The sequence below is a fragment of the Pempheris klunzingeri genome, chromosome 8 (genome assembly GCF_042242105.1).
Source record: "Pempheris klunzingeri isolate RE-2024b chromosome 8, fPemKlu1.hap1, whole genome shotgun sequence".
NCBI classification, from domain to species: Eukaryota; Metazoa; Chordata; class Actinopteri; order Acropomatiformes; family Pempheridae; genus Pempheris; species Pempheris klunzingeri.
The window spans coordinates 24006349-24024285 of record NC_092019.1 but is presented as its reverse complement, the minus strand read 5'-3'; the positions used below and the strand labels follow the sequence as shown (position 1 = coordinate 24024285).

Here is a 17937-nt window from a genome sequence, read left to right as displayed (position 1 = left end):
TAGAGAAGCTGCCTCGTTCAAGACAGTTACTCCACCTAGTGGTGAGACTAAGAAGTACAACACAGTCCAGCGCAGGTTCCACGTGTGGGCCGTGTTCCAATACATCTTTAGAATTTCCTGCCAGCCAATGAAAATTGGCCTGCGGGCCGTACTTTGGACACCCCTGCACTGTACCATACCAATTCAGTTTCTTTTCATTTTCTATGGCCATAAGTCATCGGTAGGCTGCAGACAGTTTGTGTTAAAAGTGTGGTTCTTATTATACCAACCTAGACTTTATGTCCCACCGATGAGCTCAGTGGGCGCTGCAGTGCTGTTCCCCACAGGAGCCACAGGGGGCAGTATGGACCCAGCTTTGGGAGAAGCTAAGTCCACCTCAGTGGAAACATGAAACAGCCACGTGAAGCCAAGTACACAAGACTTTAATAGAACAAACGAAAAATCATATGAAATTTGCAAAATATGTTAAATTCTCAGTTATGGAAGATGTTCGCACATTTAGAGTAGGCACATGAGTTCACAGGCTGCTTGTAGAGCTGCTTACAGTAGATATTTCATTTCATACACTTGAACAACATGGAATGTACATTTCTTCTTTCTGATTTTTATATTTAGGCCAATTTGGACGGGTTTTTTTGCCACCAATGAGAAAAAGCTGCTGCATGAGGAGATTCCTGTTTTGTTAAACACTAGGCCACTTTTCCATGAATTCTTTTCCTCCTCCTGTAAGTACTGATACGTTTTTTAATCACATCGTCTAGTTTAAATGTCATTTGTTTGTGTTCGTTCATCTAATGTGTTTATGATTAGTATTATTTCTACAGTACACAGTATCATATTCAGGCTGACACCTGTGATAAAACAATATCAACACTGATGCATTTCAAAAACTGGCTTCATTTGTAGAAAACAGAGCGCATCACAAAAGGCATCCTTTCAGTATCAATACTGAAACTAAACAACAATATCAAGGCCGACCAATAACTGCAAATATGCCATTTGGGGTTAAAACTGTGTATTTAGAACACGTGTGAGAGAATAAAAGTTGTGTATTAGCTGAATTAAAAGTGAACAAACTCTTAATATTTGAAAATTCAGAACAATGAACAGATTTCCAGCAAAATATACCACAACTGCTTTTGTTTGAATCCTGACACACACGAGCAACAAGCTCTTAAAGGATAGGACAGATAAATATTTTGGGATGTGTGCTTATTGCTGAAAGTTGGCTGAACGGATTGATGCCGCTCTCATGTCTGTTCAGTTAGCGTAGCTTAGCACAAAGACTGGAAACGGGGGGATACAGCTAGCCTGGTACGTCCAAAGGCCTCCCAGTGCCGCTCAGGCTCACTGATTAACACGCTGTTCTTTGTTAAATCCGCACAAAAGTGTAAAAGCAACGATTTGTGGCTTTACAGTGTGTGGGACTATTTCTACTTCCTGGAATCACTTTGAGGTTGCTAGGCAACAAGCATCTCAGATCACTCTATATATCCCTTCCAGTGTCCTCTCTTCGCCTTTTGCTATTTCACTCTATTGTCCGAATTCTGAGTGTGAAATGAATTTCTTCTACTGAGCGAGCACTGCTCACAGCCCCAAACCTCCAGGAAAGAGCCCACCACCTTCTCTTCTGTGGCTTTCGCTGTCTTTTGTAAGAAGAATAAACGTTCTGTGAATCACTCTGAGCGGACCAGCGTTCTCAGTGACCACTGAGAGGAGCTCAGGAGCTGATTCACAGATCGCAGACTACAACCTCAGTGACAAAAGCAATGATTCATATGGATTTACGCACTGTGGTGAAAACTACCGAGTGTCTGTTATACAGGCAGCAGTGAATGAAGGGAGTCTCTCACAGCTTCACAGTCTTCCTGCTAAGCTAAGCTACTGAGACGTGGAGCACATGAGAGCGCTTTGAGAAAAAGAATAAGCATTTTCCCCCAGATTTTAATGGCGTCACTGTGTTTTACGTTCTTATCTGTTTTCTGAACTTTCCTCTTCCCCTGTATAAACTCAGCTAATTACATCTGTGACTTACATCTTTGTTAATGCCAGTTATGAACATTCACCTTTAAGAGTAAAGTTTTTGCATTTACATTTCCCTTTTGTAGACCAGAACTCTCTTTGCTGCACGTATGGAAATCAATGAACTGCGTCTCCAAACAGCAGACTTTGAGAAGTGAGAACAAAAATTCACATAGAATGTAAAAAGCTTAAAAAGTCCACGTTCACTAACTTTGCTACACTAAAGCTAAAGACATTGTTATTTAATGAGGTAAAATGAATCCATGTGATATCTCAAGCAATTATAAATACAGTAGAAACCCGACACGGGAAAGTGTGATTAGAAATGATACTTTGATGGATCAAACTGTACTGCATCGTTTCCCCCTTTGAACCTCTGAGTGCTTCCATCAGCGTTAACAACTGAATCTCTTCTTTAGGTGTGTGAGCGCATCGCTCTGTGAACACTCACCGGCAGCTCACCCAACCACAGACTGAGGTAAGACACTAGTGAGCCTCTAGACTGCATCTGTAGGTTACACTGTTTTCTCGGGGGGAGGGGAGGAGGGGGAGAGAGAGAGAGAGAGAGACCGGAGCTGGTGTTCTTTGATCGGCTTCAGAGGAAGGAGTCGCACGAGTTCATGTGCTGTGAGGTGTGTGTGTGTATGTGTGCGACGCTGGCTGGCTCTCCTCGGAGCATTTCTTCTGGTGATTCTCCAGGTTCTGCAGATCCTCCAGCATCTCCTCGATCAGAGGGGGCATGGAGCCCGGGATCTCCATCTTCAGGGTCACCACCCTCTCAGCCCCTGTGGAAACGCACAAGTTCTCACAAATCACAAAGGGATCACACAAAGCAAACAGTCAGAGCATTTATGGTATAACTGGAGTGACCGTGACAGGGCGCTGCCTCCTGACCTTTGGCGCTGATGCTGCGCAGGTCAGTGATCTTCATGAGGGCCCTGGGGAACATGAGGGGCATGCTGGGCCGCCGTTTGCGGGAGTAAATCTTCAGCGCCTCCAGCAGCGGCTCCTGCAGCACCTCCACCTTAGACGGCTCCTCCAGGTCCTGTCGGTCTGCTCAGACATACAGAAAACATTTCAGACGTTAACAATCTCCGTCCAGAAGTGAGCGCGTTGAAGGAACAGACACTTCACTCTAAAATAACAGAAGTTTACTGCTTATTTGTGTCACAGCCTCTCGGGTTGCATTTTCTCCAGTACCTCCGGAGACGAGGCAGATGGCGCTGAGGAGGCCGCTCTCTGTGTCATCCATCTGCAGCGGCAGCAGCTGGCCGGCAAACCTGAAAACCTGATCTGTCAGCGGTCCAAATCCGGCATTGTGGATCTGAGTGCGCGTCAGCGTCAAGCCGTCAGAGAAGGTCATGGTGTCCTGGTCCGGAGTGTAGCGGGCGCAAATCCTCAGGATCTGGATGGAAGAAGAAGAGAGAGATACAGAGGAGGAGAGAAGAAGGACAGATGTGGTGAATTCAGCGTAGCAGTGGAGCGGCTCATCGGATATCAGATACTTTTTTTTTTTTAGATATTACTAACATGGTTAGATGGGAGGGAGTTCAAACAGAATTTACCAAACAGTAATGACTAATGACTTAAACGGAGGTAGAACTTTCTTCAGGACTTCATATAATTTGCCACATTTTGATCCTGACCTTGATTTTGTGGAGTTCATCATGTCTGCAGATATGAAGCTGTGTGTGTGTCGTCAAGCTAGTGGCCTACAGGTCTGCAGACAGTGTCCTGCTTGCTGGCATTAACCCCTGTGCTTTCTAACAGATCCAGCAGAGGTCCTTGCTGCTCTCCTGGATGTGAGCTGGGCCTCTGCAGCTGCCCGTGATCCAGTCAGCCATCAGCCTCTGAGGGATATTAGACCTCAAAGAGTGTTTCGCTGTATTTCCGGCTCCTGCCCGCTACTAACCTAAATAAACGTGACACTGACTAGTGTCCTGTGCGTCTCTGTGCTCATTCTCCGCTCCTGTTACAATGGATCACTGTCAGTGGGTTTCCAGCCACCTGATTCATTTTACACATAAAAACCCTGAGGGGAAACGCTGAAAAGTCCATTAACACAAAAAAGTTTTTAGACTAGGGGGAGGGGGAAAAGTTCAAAGAAAATGCGACAAATTGCCACAGAAACAAGCTGAGGTTTTTTTTCTTAGTTCCCCTGGAGACATGAAAAATGTTGGCAGAACAAAACATCAAATCTAGGCGGAGTGTTGAGGACTGCAACCGTCCTCAAATCAAAAAAGAAACAAACTACTTCATCTTGGTGCATCCTCTTCTTCTACAGTGGAATAATGGCACCTGACCGGGGTATTAGATGAACCAATTCCTAATATTACCATCACAGTAGTGATGATGACAACAGTCACAATTTTTTACTGCTTTTCTGAACATCTGATTCAAATTTGAACTACATGTGGACGGAAACCAAACTATGGTCTGTCGATCGTTCCATCACTTGTACCATCTCAACGTCTCCTGGATGGTTCGGCACAGAACGGAACTCTTTTATCAAACTTGTCTTCGCATGCGAGATGGTGCCAGACTTTAGTTTTTAAACATGTCTGATTGTATATCTGAGACTTTTCACGTTTGAGGTAGAGCGTCTTTTACTCCTATTAATGCTGATTACCGTGCACCGTCTGTGATGAATAACATTAAAGCGTGCGCGGCCCACTGGACTTGTATGACACATTCAGGCTTTACAGCAGTGCACGGTGCCAGAGAGGGAATGACAAATATGGACACCAAAGGAAGTGAATTTGGCAAGCGGGAGTCCCAGAACGCCTCATCGAGGGGAAAATGTGTTAAAAAAAAAAAAAAAAGAAATGCAAAAGAGCTTTTGGTGGTACATGGCACTCCCCCTGGTGCGATCTGAGAGCGACAGAGTGAACGATCAGGCCCTGACGGTGGTGATGACAGACAGGCTTGGCAGTGAATGACGGAGGAAGATGAAGGAGAATAAAACATGTGACACACTCAGCCTGAGGGCTGCTTTCGGTCTGCCGGCCTGCCTGTCAGCTTGTCTTTGGCTTGAATGTCTCTTGACAGCCTGAGTCAGGATCCACAGAAGGTGTGAATGGCGGTAGGAGCTGTGTTATCTGTGTACACGTGTCTTTAGATGTTATTCAGGTCGTTCAGCTTAAGGAACTCTTGTGTGAGTGCAGGCGAAACTAAACTACATACAGCTCACTAAATTATTTCAGTCATCATGGCAGAAAGTATTTCCAGGAAACACGCAGACGTACCAGGATGTCCAGGCAGGCGGTTTTGAGCAGGGTGATCTGGTCAGCGATGGTCAGGCCCGTGAAACCAGGCACTCGCTTGGCAAACTCCACCACCTTGATGATGCACTTGGTGGCGAGCTCGCTGAACTTGTCCCACAGCCCGAGGTCCAGCTGGATCCTGTGGTCCGAGCTGGAGTTCTGGGTGGAGGAGAGAAGCCGAACACCATCTGTCAGAGGTTTGCCGTTGTCGTGTAAGAGATGTTTGGGGTTCAGAAAGTCAGCAAGGCACGACGGGATCTGACGTCGGTTCGGTCAGGTCCGTCTGCACCGGACTAAATCCCCACACAGTGATCGTCTAAATCTGACGACAGTGAGAGGAGCCACGGTGTGAGAGGTGTCGCTCGCACGGTGAATTCTCACTGCTGTCTGCTCTCTGAAGAACAGCCGGCAGCAATGTGCTCCTTAGAGCAGAGGAGAACGGCAGTGAGAATTCACAGTGGGTTCGTCACCTTTCACAGAAACATAACAATTTGATCCATTAATTGTGTGAAAATACTGGATGCAGCAGCATTAAAAATACACAACGTTTCAAATCTGCACATGTCACTTCATATTTTCCTAAAGCTTCATTTCTTAGTTCAAGCGGATTCAAATGTACAAATATTTCTATTATGACTTCTTCAGTGAGGTTGATTCATTTACCCTGAGGACTTTTAACTTCCACACAAATTATTTTTCTTTTTGGGACATTCAGTTCAGGCTTTCTTTACGAGTCAGAGAGAATCCTGATTAGTGTCACAACACGTGCCAGCTGTTGTTCCTTCTGTATTTAAGCACAAACACGTGAGGAACATTCGTGTAGTTTTGAAAAGGGGGCACACCCTGATACTGTACACCAGCTGAATGACTGCATGGTGTCACACTGGGAAGTTCTTGGTGTTTGTCATGTGAGGACATGCAGTTATTACTGTTTGTGCATTTCAGCGTGTCTGTCTGTCTGTCTGTCTGTCTGTCTGTCTGTCTGTGAAATGACTTGCATAACTTACACAGTCTTATAGTCAGTGCAGCTGAACATGCAAATGTTAAGAATAACATTATAAATAACTAATAAATTAAATATTTCCGTGGGTTTAAATGGAGCAGCTCCTTCAAGGAGGCCTTTCTGGAAATTAAATCTGTCTCTCGTCTTTATTTTCCCTACAATTAGTATCAAATGACACTGTTCCTTTGAGGAAATCATGTGCAAATGTACAGAGGCCCCAGAGGAGCCAGGAGCCGAGAGGAGGAGCAGGAGCTCGTCACACTCCTGGTGGATGTGGACCTTTCTGATTTCTGTGGCACCTCTGACCCACACACACAAGCTACCCAGAACACGACGCTGAGAATGAACCTCTACACCGTCTGCAGCTGCTTTGAACCACCATTAAACAGCAGCGTGGCAGCCCGGGGAGCAACGAGCCATCGATGACAGAACGGTGGCCACAGAAGCTGAAGCAGGACTGAGACAGAGCGTGAAGGCCACACGTTAATACTTTGACCGCAGTTTGTGAGTTTGTTTGGTCGCGTGCACACTGTAGTACGTTTCTCATGTCTCTGTCTGCTGTTAGCTCTTTTCAAAGGATTCTGAAACTGAATAATAATCTTAAAACGAGACAACTGCACACAATTATAATTTATAATTTTCTTTTTGTTCAAAAACGTCAAAAAAGTTCATCACTTTCTATTTTGGTTGATTCCTAAAAAAAACTCTCTGTATAGTTTGTAAAGCTCATTTGTATTTTGTCGCACATTTGCAATTCACATGTTTCTCTATTTGTATTTAGTTTATTTTCACTGACAATACGATACCTTGAAAAGGTCACCTTTGCTTCAGTGTCTTCTGTTATCATATAATAATGTTCTCTGGACATATTTACATGGTCAGTCATTCAAATACAGTGTACACCTGTGTTTCACTGAGAAAAGATGATATTATAACTACAGTCCATAACTTGCTGAAGAAGAGATAGATGTAGACGAGTACTCCTTGTATTGACGTTTACCTCTCAGTTTCCTCCGGCACGGATAAAAACTACAGCGTGTGAACTTGCTTATATTCGAACACTAATCTGCTGAGTACATTTACACGTTCAATGTCAACATCGATAAAAATGTCAGTACTGACTGATGATGTTCCACTAGGCTTTAAGCGCATTTTGCTCTTCCTTCTTTTAGAGATTAATAACCGTCCTTATACAGTAAAAATAGAAGACATCAGTCAAGTCTGGGCCGTCTACCCTCTTCCATGTATACATGATTTATCTTCTTTTTCAGCCACGCCGGCAGTGTCTGTTTGAATTCATGCTCAGCTACCATCAATGAAACGCACATCTGAACGAAACGAACGCCTGGGCTGAGAGGACAGCTTTGATCTTCTCCTCTCTGCAGATTATTTTCTCTCTGTGGAGGAACATTATTCCATCGGACGGGTGTCATGCGGGGACTCACTGTGGTGTATTTTCCCAGCTGGCACAGAGAGGGGAAGGTCTCTCTGTGAGCCCTGCAGATCTTCTCCACTATCAAACCGAGCTCGGCTGTCAGCTCGTACGTCTCCATGATGGTCATCTTCACCGCTTCCTTCTTCCCCTTCCTCTTGTTTCTGTCGTTTCTCACTGCTGAGGGAAAGAACGACGCAGAGCATCAGGTATATGGGAAATAACTTCATGGATTCAAACAGTTCAAACGACGGCACCTGATTTGATCCTCGCACACTTTGGGCAGCTAGATGTTATTCTGTCTTGAATTGGATGTGTTTTTTAATATCGCCAACGGGCATCACAGGCCTCTCAATGACACTCAGTGTTTGGAACTATAATTAAACGGTTCATAACCAACTCTATGTGGGCTTTTTGAGAACATGGGAACATCTTGTACCAACGTTCTCCGGTCCACCACGGACAACGTCGGTACTCAGTCAGTCAGTCAGTCAACCACTGCCAAATGACTCGTCCACTCAGAGGCCTGAACCTCAGACGCTGTTTTACTCCTCTTCTGATCTAAGTACAAATATAAGCACATTAGCTGTGGTATCATTATAGTTTATATTTCCTGACATAAAGAGTGAGGAGAATCCAAATGTCTATTTAAGTCCTTTATGCTGTTAAATGTGAGCCCAAACCAGGCCTCACTAACAGCCCCAGGAGACAGCAGCATGTGGACTGAGGTTTCCACATATTTCTGGCCATGTATTGGAGTTTTGGTTTCATTATTGCGGTTTAGAGACCTGTCACAAGGACAATTCCATTTTTTTCCAGTAAAATACAATGGAGGTGAATGGAATTTCACTTGTAGATCTTCAGTCATCAGACCTCACTAACTTCTCCAGGAAAACAGCTTCCATTGTAACCGCTGGCATTGAGCTGTGTGGATCATGTGTTACCGCAGGGAGCACATGAAGCAGGTTAGCGCAGCCGAACCAGGTTAGCCTTTCATAATCGCCTCGGTAACCGTGTCAGCGCGTTTCACTGCGTCCCACTGACTTGGCTCAGGCAGCTACACACATGTCAGAGGAGCCCAGGATTATGCAACACCTCCTTCTCTGCCTTTTCCTCCCCACCACGCCCCACCCCCACGCCCAACCCCCCCGTCCTCCTCTACTCTCTCTGGATGCCCTACATCCAGTCATCATTGTGTAAACACTCCGAGTGGGATCATGTTACACACTGACTGAGGAGGTCGGCAAGCGGTTACATAGCATCCATCTGTCTGCTACATGTGATGTATTTATGTAATGTGTGTGTCTGAGCGCGGAGGAGCAACAATGAGAACATGTGGATGGGTGGGTCCTCCGCTGCCGGCCTATCGCTGCCCTCAGCTCCCTGCACATAACACACTCCCCGTTATCTAGGTCACTGCACTTCTGGGTAACACACAGTTTGCTTTTGTTTCTGGTGTACAGTCGAGGCGCTAGAGCGCTGCCGGAACTCCTGGATGAGTCGTTTGAAAAATGGATATTTCACTTGAGTCATAAGAAGAACATTTTCCCTCTCGCCACTAGTTTTGTGTGAACATGCAGATAATTCCAGTCTGACTTTGGGAGGCTGTAAGAGTTCTGATGCCACATTATACAGTAGGGGTGACCAGTGGTTTAAAAATGACACAACAACTCAACAGAGCATGTTTCTCCTGAAACTCAGTTACACTGAATAAAATCCAGAACTGACGAAGCACAATAAGCTGCATATCCTGAGTCATGCCTTCTGAACACCTGAGGATTTTCAGATACAGACATAACGGCTAATTTTTCACGTTTTAATCGTAACGCACACGAGGCGATTCAGTGAAGGAACAGAACACTTGGCGTTTATACTGGATGATTTCAGAGGGGTGATTCCAGGGATCTCACAGAAAACTCGGAGATCAAACACGGCGGCTGGTGCCCACATTCGAGCACCCACAGCTGGCTGTCACCCAGCAGGAGGTTGGTGAAACCCGTAATCATCGCTGTTCCTTTCCCAACACCAAACATGATATTTAGGACGGAATCAGGGAGTTGTCTGTCAGCCTGTTAAGATTATGTCTGTAAGCCCCCCGCAACACGGGATCATTTGGGCTGACAATCTGTTCAGACCAGCCTCAAATCAGGAACACCCCCACAGTTGTTAGGAGGGGGGAATCAGACCCAAAATCAATTATCCTCTGCTGTGGGGCCACGTAAGCAGGACGTTTTGGGACAAGACAGTCTCCGTTTTTCAAAAAGCTCGCACAGTGTTGTTTATGTAGCTTCTACAATTGATCCTGATCTATCGCTCTGTGATAATTGCTGTATTATTAAAGCTCTATGTCTACTAAAATCACATGGGGGGGGGGGGGGGGGGGGGGGGGGCACGCTCTTTGGGTGAGCTCATCCTTAAAACTGTAAAAAAAATGAATCTTTAAAAAGTTAGAAGAGGTTAATAAAAATGTTCAGACATTTGAAAACACAGTATCTCAAACGTGTGGATTTTCTAAGTCAGACTGAAGGATGAATTGTCTCTTCTGTGGTTCTCTCCTACTTCTTCACACCACGTGCACACACAGTGAAATCAGTCCGATATTAGAGCAGCAGCAGCAGCAGCAGCAGCAGTTTCAGCGTCTGCACGGGACGCATTCAAGCACAATACTGAGTGGAGGTCACCTGCGTTTTGGCAGCGCAGACCCCAACACACAGTACACACACAACAGTCGTGTGCACAAACACACTTCGGGTCACAGCTCGTGAGTAAAACGGGAGCTGTTCCGCAGCGTTAGCGGACAGCTGCATTGACATTGAATCACTTGTGTGACATGTAACTAGTTCGGCAAAAACACAATGATAAGCCTCAGTAGATAATTAACATTTAGGACCTTTCATTGCCTCTGACATCATCCTCTCTGTCTATCTACTATCTGCTGTGACCTCGGAGGCGTCCTAATCTCCTTTAAATGCATTCACATCGTCTAAGAGGAGATGAATCTTGTTGTGAGTAGTGAACATCTAATTCAGGAATCGGAACAAAACGCTTGCTCCAGATTGCCACATGTTTTAATCATGACAAGGAGTCGGTGGGGATGTTTTAGGCAGCGGCTCTCACTCGGCCTCCTGCTGAACGGGAGCGGCTCAGACACTCACACTCTTTGGACATCCCCACGGCGAAGCACCTCTGCAGCCGACAGTACTGACAGCGGTTCCTGGTGATCTTGTTGATGATGCAGTTTCTGTCCCGGTGGCAGGTGTACACCATGTTTTTCTGCACGCTGCGGCGAAAGAAGCCCTGCAAGCAACACAAGAGCACAAAGAGGACATCAATGATTTAAGGATACTGAAATAATGTTGCCTGCGGTGGAAGTGTTTTGACAATGTTAACAGGTGTATTTAAGCTTACAGTACACATGGAGAGTTTACAGTGTGTCTGTGTAAGCTGACAAAACACAGCAAGACATTCTGTATAAATGTAATATTCTTTAGAATAACATCAATCCATCCATTAGGAGTTGAGATATTAAACTGGAGAAGTGAAAAAATGACCTGCTGGTGGCGCTAGAGGAACGGTAAGGGGATCCCCCTTGTAACCAGGAAGCATCATGTGGGAACCATGAATGGGTACTACAAAGTTTGTGCCATTCGATCACGAAGATGTTAAGATAACGACTCATGCTGTTGTTAAAAAATGATCATTATGTTGTTTCAGTGTTGTTGATGGAAATAAACCTCCAACACTATCAGAAAATGTGTGTATTTGGGTCATAGTAGGTGAAGAAACACAGTGGGAGGGGAGGGGGATGATGTTCCAAGTAAAAACTCATCATTTCTGAGATTAAAGTCATAAATTTACAAGAAAAAACAAGGAAATTCTTCTCTTAATGTGGTGCATTTTGGGGAAATGTGTTCGTTTTTTTGTAAAGGAGCCACATTGCATCACTTCGCATGGCTGCATCGATCCCATCGCAGCACAGACGCTGCTGCAGTGCAGTGGATGACCTCATCCATATATAGTTCGTGCAATCGAGTTCAGCAATAAGGAAATACTCAGGATTTTAGCCCAGGACCATCACGTTTTCATAAGCATCCGTGTCATGAGGTTGATCCAGTCCTGCAAAGTGAACCAATGTGGTTCCTTGATGAAAAAACACTTTTTTTCTTCTTTTTTTAAATAGTCAATTCATGACTTTATCATCTCAGAGAATATCCCAGGTTTTTTCTCCCAAATGTATTAAATGTCATGAATATCCTGGATATCCTGTTTTTTTTTAATACTAGCCCGCTCCCCTGCCTCTGTATTTTCTTCTCCCCCACAATGGCCCTAAAACACCAGTTAAACAAATGTGCACAATACTTTTGGATCAGACATTTTGCCTTTAAATAGCTGGATGCCCGGCAGAAACCTACAAACAAGAAAAGTCCAAATCTCTGCGGAATGACTCTAATCCGATTATTTCCAAGAGGAAGCTGAATGTGTTTGTGTGTTTGTCTAGAAGTTATGTGGCTGTCACTGTAATATTGACTGAACACCAAATTGTGCAAACATGCGGTTTATGAGGACAAGGTCCAGGTGGTGATGTTGGTGTTTTCTCTGAGCAAAGACGGCCATCAATAACTAACTAATGTGAGCAGAACACAGTAAAACATGCTGTAAACTATTTTTAACCGAAATTAGTTGAAAGGCTTCACCCAAAACGGACACATCTTCCTTTTCTAGAGCATGAAAATGATCTAGAAAAAGACTGCGTGTGTGTGAAGGCCGAACCCTCCGAGAGGACGCCGTGCTTTAACCTCTTTTTGCAGTGATTTCTTTCTTTCGTTCTGTGGAGACGGACCGCAGGCCCGACACGTTACCTTGCAGCCCTCGCAGGCGCTGACGCCGTAGTGGTAGCCCGAGGACTTGTCCTGACACACAAAACAGGGCTTGTAAGTGCGAGGGGGGGGCAGCGGGGAGGTGGGGCTGGCGAACAGGTCGTCTGAACCGGAGCTGGAGCTCTGGCTTCCGACCGCTGCAAACACACACATTACAACAGAACACAAAGCTCAATAATAAGAATGTTACATGTTGTCATTTCTAAGTCTGAAGTCTTTTACTGATCAAACCTGACTGAGCACGTGGTTTCATGACGGTAGCACGATAGGAAATAAGACAAACAAGCAGTGTGAATACAGCTTCTTGGGCTACAGACAATTGATTCATATATTAAAGGGTCGTCACTTTTAATTTGGAATTTGAACCTTTAAAGGAAGGAAAAAATCAATGATTTGAACTGTAATGATCTGTTTGATTTAAGAAAATGCACCATCTATAAGCTCAACAGACTGACTGAGTCATGCTGACTGGATAATCAGGACACTGAGGAGCAATATGTGGAAGTATTTCAGCTTTTGGCTTTTAGTTTACTGACGCTGTAAAAAGCAGCTGCCTTACTCGTCATTGACACCAAATGTGAGGAGTCACTGGTCGTTGCAGCCACAGTGAGGCAGCGGAGGTTTAGAAACCAGTGGAGCAACGCCTACTGTACTTAAGAGACACGGCGGGGCTGTTTGACACCACATATAGAGACTATAAGGGTAACACACTCTGGGACCTGACCTCACATGCTTGTAGAACAGTCAGCTCTCTGTATCTCACACTCAATACTGAAATACTCCGATTATTAGATTTCATTTGTTGCCGCATGTCAACATGTAAAAGTGCCTCGATCGAATGAACCTGGGAACCAGACAAATCTATGAGCTCCTGTTATATTTGCTGGGGCAGATGCGTCTGGTCCCCCTCCCCTTCAGATAGATTTCCAGCCCCGGTCGGGCCGATAACAACCATTTATCTAAAATGGGGCAGATTTGGTGCAGCGCCGTTTTACAAACAACCAAGATGGCTGCTATCGTGTCGGTATTAAACTGACCGGACGCTGCAAAGCTTTTGGTGACAGAAAGATGTGTTTGCCGTACTTCCGCCAGGTTTTGGTAAAAGTTTACATGCCACACGTTGCTCTGAATGGTTGTAGGTCTGTCCAGTCGTGTCCGGACAGTTTGGCCTGCAACCTTTGAAAAAGCAAAAATCCAAAATGAACTGAGAGGTTACAGACTAAGTGACATTTGTGAAAAAGGAGAAAGTGTTCAGTAACTGAAATAATCATTCCTGCGGCCTTAGATAGAATTGGCTCTAGACATTCATTATCTCCAGGAGATGAATCCTAATGCTTTGGTGACCCTAAGACCTTTCCTCTTGCACCAGCATCAGGTCAAAAGCTCCACTTGAACAGTAGAAATAAGAAAAATTACACCCAGTCCTGAGTACATTCATGCTCCCAAAGGATGAACCCTGGACTTTAATGGACCCATGGTTTTTTCTCTATGCTTCAGGAAAAAGGCAGCTTTATTATATTCAACCTTTGGCATTTGAAAAGAACACCTGGATGAGGAAGAGCCCTCTTTTTAAAGTTGAGAGATCACCTCTGCCTCCTGATTACAGCCACTAGACCTCTAAAAAGCAAGCCTCGTGTTGGGATCACCCCCCCGTGGTGGCCTCTGTTAAATAAAATATCTATAAGATGGGAATATAGGGACATAAACAAGCGGGGAAATTGGAGTAAAGCATTGCATTTTCAAGTAGAGGAGGAATCTAGCTGTGTAGATGTGAATGATCGGAATGATCTAAGAGCAGAGATCTTATCAGAGGCTGCAACAGAGAAAGGATCCCTTCCCCCACTACTGCATGTATTGTGTTCAGTTTGCCCAAATAAAATGTGGAGTTACATGTCAGCACTACAAAACTAAAACCATAGAGTGGAACTGTCTCACACACCGAGTGGGCGCTCGGCTCTTTTGACTTCTCTGAAACATCGCAGACTGACCGAGTTGAGTCAGTTTATTTAACATACACAGCTGCGCCTATTGTAGCAGCTTTGACCTCCATTTTTCCAGTTGAACGTATCATTTCACTCCATCAGTCACAACAGTCAGCCCTCCCATTAGAACCACTTTAGAGAGGAGGGCTGCTCCGGCCTATGGGGGCTCGCTCAGCCTCCCCGCCGGCCCTCTGATCACCTCCGCCGCTCCAACGCTGCCAGAGGACGACGCAAAAAAAAAAAAGACGATTTGAAAAGGAGACGAAATGAGAAAAATTGCTCATCTGCATCCCCTTGAACCCGTGGCCCCCGGTTGAACCTGCAATCGGCGGGTCAGACGAGGACACCCCCATCGGCCCGAGCGCTCTCCCGACGCAAAACAATGCAGGAGCATGCCACGAGCCCAGCTGACTGATGAGAGGGAGAGGAGCAGGAACAGAGAGTGTGTGTGGTGGGGCGGGGTGAGTGATTTGGCCGGGGGACATGGTGAAGAGGCTGCCCCCCCCCCCCCCAACCCATTTTAAGCAGTGTTATGTGATGCATGCGACAAAGCATTGTGCGAGCTTCTAAACCAACAAAACATTCTGAAGGGAGTAAAAGATTTCAAAAATGAAGACGATAAAAGGCGACTTCAGTGTGATGTGTTTGAGTAAAAGAATAAATATCTGAACTTGCAGTCCTTTTACTGGCATATTTATTATTTTACTCAAACGCATCACGCAGCTTCTTCAGGTTGTATATTCATTTATAGATGCTACATGCTGCCAAATGTTCATTTTTGGTTTTTACTGATATTAAGAAAAAGCATCTGTGACGTCCATAAATCACACTTGAGCAGAAGCATTATCTGCTGCAGCTACAGAGTATTTTAATTACTGATTAATCTGCTTATTCTACTAAATGTCAAAAAAAGTGAAACATGACTTCCCAGGGCCCGTCTAAAAATGACACGTTTAGTCCAAAACCAAAACACTTCCTGTCAAATACGATGAAGAAAAGCATCAGAGACACATCTCAGAGGCACATTTTTGGCATTTTTGGCTTGAAAAATTAACGATGATAATTATCAAAATAGCTGCAGAATCATTTTCTTTCAAACAACGGATCTATTTCATCGACGGTTTGTCGCAGCTGGTTATTTATCTTATTTATCTTATTTATCTAGGCTCTGAGATGTAAAAGCAGCATCAGTCTGTGGTGGAACGAAACAAAAGTTCTTTTTTTTTTTTAAAGTTAGTTTCATTTATTCAAGTTCTGGACTTCGGTATAATTTCGAGGTACTTGTGATTTTCTTTTTCTTGCTCCACTGCATTTATCTGACAGCTGAAGTGATGTTTCAGATCCCATTGTACATAAAAACAACGTCATCAAACAATCTGACAGCGTTGCATATAATCATAAAATACTTCTGGACTTTCTGGATGACTTAGGGTGAAGAATGCCGGCCTTTCACTTGTCCTGAAGTGTTTCTACATTTGTTAAACTGGTCCTGCTAAACGATGTGAGAGTGAGGAGCTGCAGAGCGGCTCTCCTCTGACCTCCTGAGCCGGTGACCGTCCGGTGAACCCGCGGTGACCCCACCCTGACCGGCCCTGCCTGCTCCCGTCCCGTCCCAAACACAGACCACCACACTGTCATGAGCTGCTCTCTGCTCTAATACAGTACCCCGCTTTCTGCTGCGCTGCGTTGCCCCCTTTCTCTGTTCAAAAGAAAGCTCCTGCGAGAGGAAACTGGCCGTGAAAGACATCACAGAACAGAGATGGAGAGAGCGTGAAAGCAGGAGGGGGAAACACTTTGACGGCCTCTAGTTGATATTTGTGTGCATGAGCGGGGTATTAATGAAACAAATAAAAGATGGATTCTAACACACTTTCATGTACTTGTGTGCAGTTTTAAGGAATATTTCTAAATGTTTAACAATCATGACTTACATATTTTAGATCATTACAATAATAATTATAATCATTTGTCATTCGTTATCTGTTTAAATGCCACGTACATCTGCTTACAAGTACATCATAGTATTATAAGCCATTTATTTAAATGTTTCTGATGGGGCTTTACGTGTTACTGTTAGTAAAAGTCCTGCAGACATGATTAGAGGAAAACTCAAATTTGGAGTAAAAATTAAACCAGCTTCATTCACATGAATATTGATCACTGAACAAAGATCTGATCTGAGATCAGGCAGGGATGTAGTATACAAATGTACCGTATGACACCATTTACAAGGTCCTTACTTTGTCACGGTTTTGAATTAATTTTGATATTCTTTTAAATGTTTCTGGAGCACTATCACCTCTTGGACTGAACTATTAGTCACATAAAAGTGTTGATGTGTTTTCTAGCCATCATCTGTTGTCAGTTTTTATCCCGTCTCAACTATTTCACTCTATTCTATTCTATTTCCTCTCCACTTGTCTCTTTTGCTGTTTTTTAATTTAAGTTTTAAATGTATCAATTCATCTTTTTTTTATTTCCCATGTCCCAAGTTATTTTCTGTTTCTGTTTCCACAGTCTTATTACCAGCCTGTCAGTCATCACTGAACCAGCTACTGACAGCAGGGTAGATGAGGGTTTAGCCCATGTTTGTACCTGCGATCAGCATCCATCAGTGCACCCTAATGTTTAAGGATAATGTCCTGTTGTTTAATGTCTGATATCACTTTGTTTAGCAGTGGTACTGAAGGCTGTTTAAGGATGCCACACATGGTGAAGCCCCTCAACCTGTGGTTTCTGGTTTTGGACCACGCCATTAAAATGAACTTGGACACAGCTGCAGTCTGCTTTGATAATAAGCTGATATTTTCCCTGATGGAGGACACAGATTACTTTAACAGTGAGTTTCCACCTACACTGAGAGCACCGGAGCTGCTGCCAGTCCGCCTCCATCAGCTCCGGGAAGAAGGCTTCCAGATCCTGGTCCTGCCTCTGCAGCATGCACGCAGGGCTGGGAGGGGGGTACAGCTCCAGGATTTCGTCGGGACCGAAAGCTTGAAATTCCAGATAGTCGAACATGATCTGGTTTCGGTCTCAGCCAAGTCCGTGCGGAGGTGCTGTCCGCATGGAGCGCGGCTCTCTCTGGGGGAGGGAGGAGGGGGGTGGGGGGGTTGTGCTGGATCCACGCGGGGCTTCAGCAGCAGCAGATCTTCTCCTCCGGGCTGAAGTCAGAGCCGTGTGGGCGCTCAGGGACGCTCGGAAACAGTCCGCATGTTGACGCGCGGCCAGCGGACTGTGGTCCTCCAGCACGGACACGGCGCCCACATCCGGAGACTGTTTAGCATAACAAAGTTAGTCTTCTCCCTCTTCTTCTTCTTCTTCTTCTTCTTCGTCCTCTTCTCCTTCTTCTTATCTCTGC

The 17937-nt window shown here is 44.9% G+C and overlaps 1 protein-coding gene across 2 annotated transcripts; it reads right to left on the bottom strand.

Moving 5' to 3' along the window:
• Positions 1-2598: 2598 nt before the first annotated feature.
• On the bottom strand, positions 2599-17667 carry LOC139204841 (retinoic acid receptor beta-like). Of its 2 annotated transcripts, none has more exons than XM_070834854.1 (8): positions 17435-17667; positions 12580-12734; positions 10876-11017; positions 7734-7900; positions 5268-5444; positions 3223-3427; positions 2917-3075; positions 2599-2807 (listed from the first exon to the last, which is right to left on the bottom strand). In XM_070834854.1, exons 1-8 carry the CDS (start codon positions 17595-17597, stop codon positions 2641-2643), a joined length of 1335 nt encoding a protein of 444 aa, XP_070690955.1. In that variant the 5' UTR covers positions 17598-17667; the 3' UTR covers positions 2599-2640. The 2 variants fall into 2 exon arrangements, with proteins under 2 accessions (XP_070690955.1, XP_070690956.1); XM_070834855.1 differs by having other exon boundaries at positions 7734-7897.
• Positions 17668-17937: the final 270 nt, after the last annotated feature.